This window comes from Catharus ustulatus, chromosome 11, assembly GCF_009819885.2.
Source record: "Catharus ustulatus isolate bCatUst1 chromosome 11, bCatUst1.pri.v2, whole genome shotgun sequence".
Taxonomy (NCBI): Eukaryota; Metazoa; Chordata; class Aves; order Passeriformes; family Turdidae; genus Catharus; species Catharus ustulatus.
Window position 1 is genome coordinate 22,301,149 of NC_046231.1, and position 5,042 is coordinate 22,306,190.

Genomic DNA, 5,042 nt, shown 5'->3' on the forward strand with positions numbered 1-5,042 from the left:
TGCGCGTTTATTGGCTGACGCGCCCGTCCCCTCGGCGCTGATTGGCGCGGCGTCTCGTCAGTCCGACGCTCCGCCAGTGCGGCGCTGAAGGCGCGTGCGGGCGCGGCCGGTGAGAGAGCGGGGAGGGGTGGTGCTGAGGCACTGGGGGCTGCTCGCCATGGCTGGCGTGGATCTGTTCTCACATCCCGCGCTGTACACGCGCTACCGGGCTGGGCTCTGCTCCGCCGCTGCACTGGCGCTGTTGCTTATCACGGCGTTCACCTATGTGACGCCGCTGCTGGTGGCCTACCGGAGCCACGGTGAGCGCCACTGGACCCCAGACGCCGTGGCCAGGCCCGGCGCAGTCCTGAAACCTCATGCTGTTTGTGCCCTCAGGTTTCTGGCTGAAGCAGAGCGCGTACCTGGAGCAGCCCACTGTTCGTTTCCGGTACGAGGTTCTGTTCGTCGCCACCATGGGGTCCGGCCCAGGCAGCTTCTTGGCGTGGAGCACATTCCCAGCATTCAACAGGCTCCAGGAGGACCGGCTTCGAGTCCCGCTCCTGTCGGTAGGCCTGCCCGGGGCGGCCCGGCAACAGTGGCGAGCCGCAAGGCTGCAGAGTGGGGCCGACAGAGCTCAGGGCACGAGTGCTGATGGCGCTTTTGAGCGGGTGGCCCGTCAGGGACCGCTGCTTTCAAGTAGCAGCTGCTTTATGGATAACCTTTTGCCTCACATCGGGATTTGTTGGATTTTTAATGAGTCCCGTTTCATTCCCTCTCATACTGAATCATAGCATTAATTACATTGGAAAAAGGCCGTAAGACCAAGTATAGTCATTAACCAAACCCTACTAATTTTGCCACCAAACCATGACCGTAAGTACCGCTGGTGGTTTGCATAACACCTCGATTTACTTTCATCAAATTAGTTGTGCCCCTCTCCCCTAGCCACATGGCTTATCATGATGCGAACTTTGCAGGGTAGCCCCTAGATTTGGAAGCAGGTAAGTGCCTTCAGAAGTACGTATTTTCTACCTTGCGGTCACTTATCTTTCTGAGATTTCACAGTGACAGTTATTTTTCAGTCTGCCTCTGTTACGAGCCCTGCTGTATTTGCAAGTAGCTGAAGTACTGGATGCTCGGGCACACAAGCATAACAAGCCTTGGCTCACAGCCAGCAATCAGCATACAGAGGCCATTTAAGAGGCATGCTGCAGTGGCAGAAGGCACAAGCCTGGCCATCAGGCATATGTTTGCACTGTGTCTTACATAATATCCAGCACTAAGGCATGCTTTGTAGCATGTAGGAGAGACAGTTGGAATGGTGTTGGGCAGAAAAGACCTTGAAGTAAACTTGCCCTCCCTGGAGGGGTATATGAAACATTGTATAACAGACAACAGTGTAGGCTTCTTGTTTGTCTCTAGTCCTCTGTCTGTAAATAGCCAAGTAGCTTTTTATTGCATTCCTAACTATGCAGTTTATTTGCTTCCTTGGTATGTGCGTGCTGCGGTTGTGGAGGTACCCTGGGGTTTTACTTTTTTGTTTTTCTTTCTAACAGAAATGCCTATCTTTTAAAAAAAATTTAGACTAGAGAAGAAGACAAAAACCAAGATGGCAAAATGGATCAGTTGCATTTTAAATTGGAACTTCCACTACGACCAACAGAGCATGTAGTTGGCATTCAGCTGATTCTACTCTTTTCCTACCAACTTTATGTGAGCATTTCTAGTTTTGTTTGTTGTGATGTATAGACCCATTGTAATATTCCGGTAGTGGTTATACAAAACATGAAAAGAAACTTTCCACATTTGAAATTCCAATCTAAAATATGTATTTTACTAAGAAATATTTAATTTTCTCCTTCTGTGCTGTGTCATTCCTAGTCTAGCTCTCTTGTGTATTTCGATACACTTTGTGAGGATTTTTTTTTTTTTTTTTAAGCTCTATATTCTCTTGGGCTGTAGTGCATCATACTGGAAAGAAATGCACAACAGTTAGTATCAGTGTGGGTGGCACCTGGAAATAACTGAGCGTCTTGCAGTAGGTGGAAGGATGTGCGTTCCTACACGCTACTGTGTCTTGACATAACATTTCATTTTCTGAGATGGAGAGTCAGGGTGTTGCAGCAGCCTAAAATGCCTTGGATTTTGCTTAACAGCTCTTGAAGCATCAGTAATCAACTAAGGTAGTTCACTTAAAAAAATTGTATTTTTTACTTGGTGTTCCCTTATTTAGACTAAGGTGATGATCTGAAACTTAGGAGTCATACAAAAATCAAATCTGTGTAGAAAAATTTGTAGATACCAAGAGGTAGAAAAGTGTGTTGTGTCCCTCCTCCTCCTCCCCCTGAATTTTCCTTTTTTGTGTTCACGATTTCAGAGAGTGTCAACGTTTGTGATGCAGAGCATGGCTTTTCTTCAGTTTTTTTCTCCTGTGCCAGGGTCGCAACTCTATGTGAATGGAGACTTGAAATTAAACCAGCGGCAATTACTTAATCATTGTGGATTGGATACCAGATACAATGTGAGGAAATGTTTTTCCCTTCCCCTTCAATTCACCCCCCAACCTCTTAATCCTCCTAGTGTCATAGGTGACATCCTAATTATTTATACTACTGCACAGAGTGAACTGTATGACTTTGGAACTGGTGTTTTCTTGTTAGACGACAAGAGGGAAAAGGTTATTCTGCCAAGATGTTCACTCTGATATTTATATTTATTTATGTATTATGTTTATTCCTTGAAGAGCATGGTTGTTTTGTGTAAGAAACTCAGTAGAATGACTGTCTTGAAGACTGGACAAATAATTAAAGTGTCTCCTTGTTGTAACAGGTGTCTGTGGTCAATGGTACAAGTCCTTTTGCAAGTGACTATGATCTAGCAAACATCATGGCAGCATATTGGGATAGAAATGGTAAGCCTGAATGTGTAGATACAGGACAGTAGTAGTTAGCATATTGGCAGCTGTTTTGTAAAGTATATGACTTCTGTATTAATAACTAAAAGCCCCTTAACCTGGATGTTTCCTTTCTCCATTTTAGTGACAACAGTCTTTTCAGATCCCAGCCCTGTTTGGATGACTGGAAGAGCTACAGATACACCATTTATCATTAATGCCACCATTCATTACCCAATGGAAGTTATCTTATATCCTTCGAAAACTGCACAAACTGTGACATAACAGGGTTGTATTATTTGAGCCTCCACCATATTAGATGTGTTGCTACACTTTTTTTTTTGTTAGCTAAGCAAATGCTACAGTTCTGGAGTTAATGAAATACCTGTTTGGCCGTTCCTTCAGATGGTTGTGCTTGCATAACCACTTTTTGATTTTCTTTATTGAGAACCTGTGTTGCTTTTCAGCTTTGCTGAAAAGGCCTTTAAAGCAGTTTGTTAACTATTCTCGGGGAATATTTGTAGTGCATCTTGCTTTGGTTCTGCAGTACCCGCTGTCCTGATCTCTCACAGATGCTGCTTGCAAAGCATGATACTGTAGTCTGTGACCTAAAGCAAATAATTAGAAATCTGTATGTAAGATCATCTCACCAAATAACTCCTGCAGTGGAAGGTTGTTATATCTGTTCATATGCAGACAGACCAGATTTTTTTTCTTTTTTTGACAAGATAATTCTTCGTTATGCTCTTCAGTCTTTTTCTTGGTCAAGAAAAAGTCTGTGTTTAGAAGAATCTATATGGAGCATACTTCCTACAAGATTTGTTTACCTGCCTGAATATTAACAATAAGTACTTCCTGATGACTCAGGCACAAAGTAGGTACTTTACCCAGAATTGGTTTGAATGTCTTCTAGGACAGACCATCTCTCCAGCTTTTGTTACCTACTCTGGTAGAAGGCTTTTAGGTGTTTTTATGGTTCGGAGGCTTAGCATTTGTGACACAAACTGATATCTTAACAAGGTTTGTGCCTTTCTGCCTCTGAGTTTGTTTAGATATTGCAATGGTAGCATCAGAAGCTTCTCTATTAACACTCCTTGACTTTCTTTAAATATCAGCCAGGATTTTGGGAAATTATTAAATTTGCCTGGATCCAGTATGTCAGCATCCTCCTTATTTTTCTTTGGGTGTTCGGTAGGATTAAGACATTTTTGTTCCAGAATCAGGTGTTGACTACAATTCCAGTATCACCAGTTCTGCCTGTATCTCCAGTACTATCCTACAAACAGCACCTCTCCTGAAGAGATACCTGAGAACACTTTATAGAAATGCCATTCAAAAATAGTTACCTGATTTTATTCTCTATACACGTCTTACTTGAGAAGATCAGAATTTTGTAAGTATGTTCCAAGTATGCTCTGTTTGTGCTTCCTTTTTAAAATACATGTTCATTCATCCTATTTCTTTAGGAACACTGCTTTGGAGCCAGAAAATTTTATATTTTTGACAGTTAAAGAAGAGCCTAGTTATTTTTTTGCAACTGGAACATGCCTCAAAAACCATCTTGAAAACTGAAAATATGCTAAAGGAACAACATTAACTGTTTTTACTTCCTGTAAATCAATTCACTTCAGTCTTAGAGTTGTCAAGAGTTATTTGGACATGCATTTATGTGCACTACGAAGTGAAAAATCACATGGATGAGTTAAGGTCAGAGACATGCTTCTGTAACTGTGGCAATACATACTCAGCAATTTAATTACTAAATTGGATGATTAATAAATTCAAGGTTGATGTGAGAAACCAAGTTTTGGGTAGTAGTGTGTGCAAAATTTGCACAACCATTTAGTAGTGGCATTATTACTGTAGCACCAGATTGTGAATTGTGAATAGTAAAACCGAGAATCCTTGTATCTATTGGAAGAAAACTAGCAAAGAATTGTACCCAAGAAGCCTTAGTTTCAAAGTAAGTGAATAATTACCTTCAGAACTTAAATAATTTAGAACAGATAAAAATTATAATCACCTGGTAAACACTGAAAGACTGTGCCCCTCATTCTTGATGGTGATGGTTGTAGGGAAGATAATTTTGTCTTCTTTTTCTGGGCTCACTTTTTATGCCAGACAAGCTTTCAAGTGAAAACAATGAAGTTTCCATTATGTTTTCAGTTTT

At 41.9% G+C, this 5,042-nt stretch overlaps 1 protein-coding gene across 1 annotated transcript; it reads left to right on the forward strand.

Moving 5' to 3' along the window:
* The first annotated feature begins 104 nt into the window (after positions 1-104).
* On the forward strand, positions 105-4,676 carry TMEM231 (transmembrane protein 231). Its single transcript, XM_033069499.1, has 7 exons — positions 105-299; positions 376-545; positions 1,564-1,692; positions 2,357-2,500; positions 2,809-2,890; positions 3,018-3,123; positions 3,981-4,676. Exons 1-7 carry the CDS (start codon positions 158-160, stop codon positions 4,168-4,170), a joined length of 963 nt encoding a protein of 320 aa, XP_032925390.1. The 5' UTR covers positions 105-157; the 3' UTR covers positions 4,171-4,676.
* The last annotated feature ends 366 nt before the right edge of the window (positions 4,677-5,042 follow it).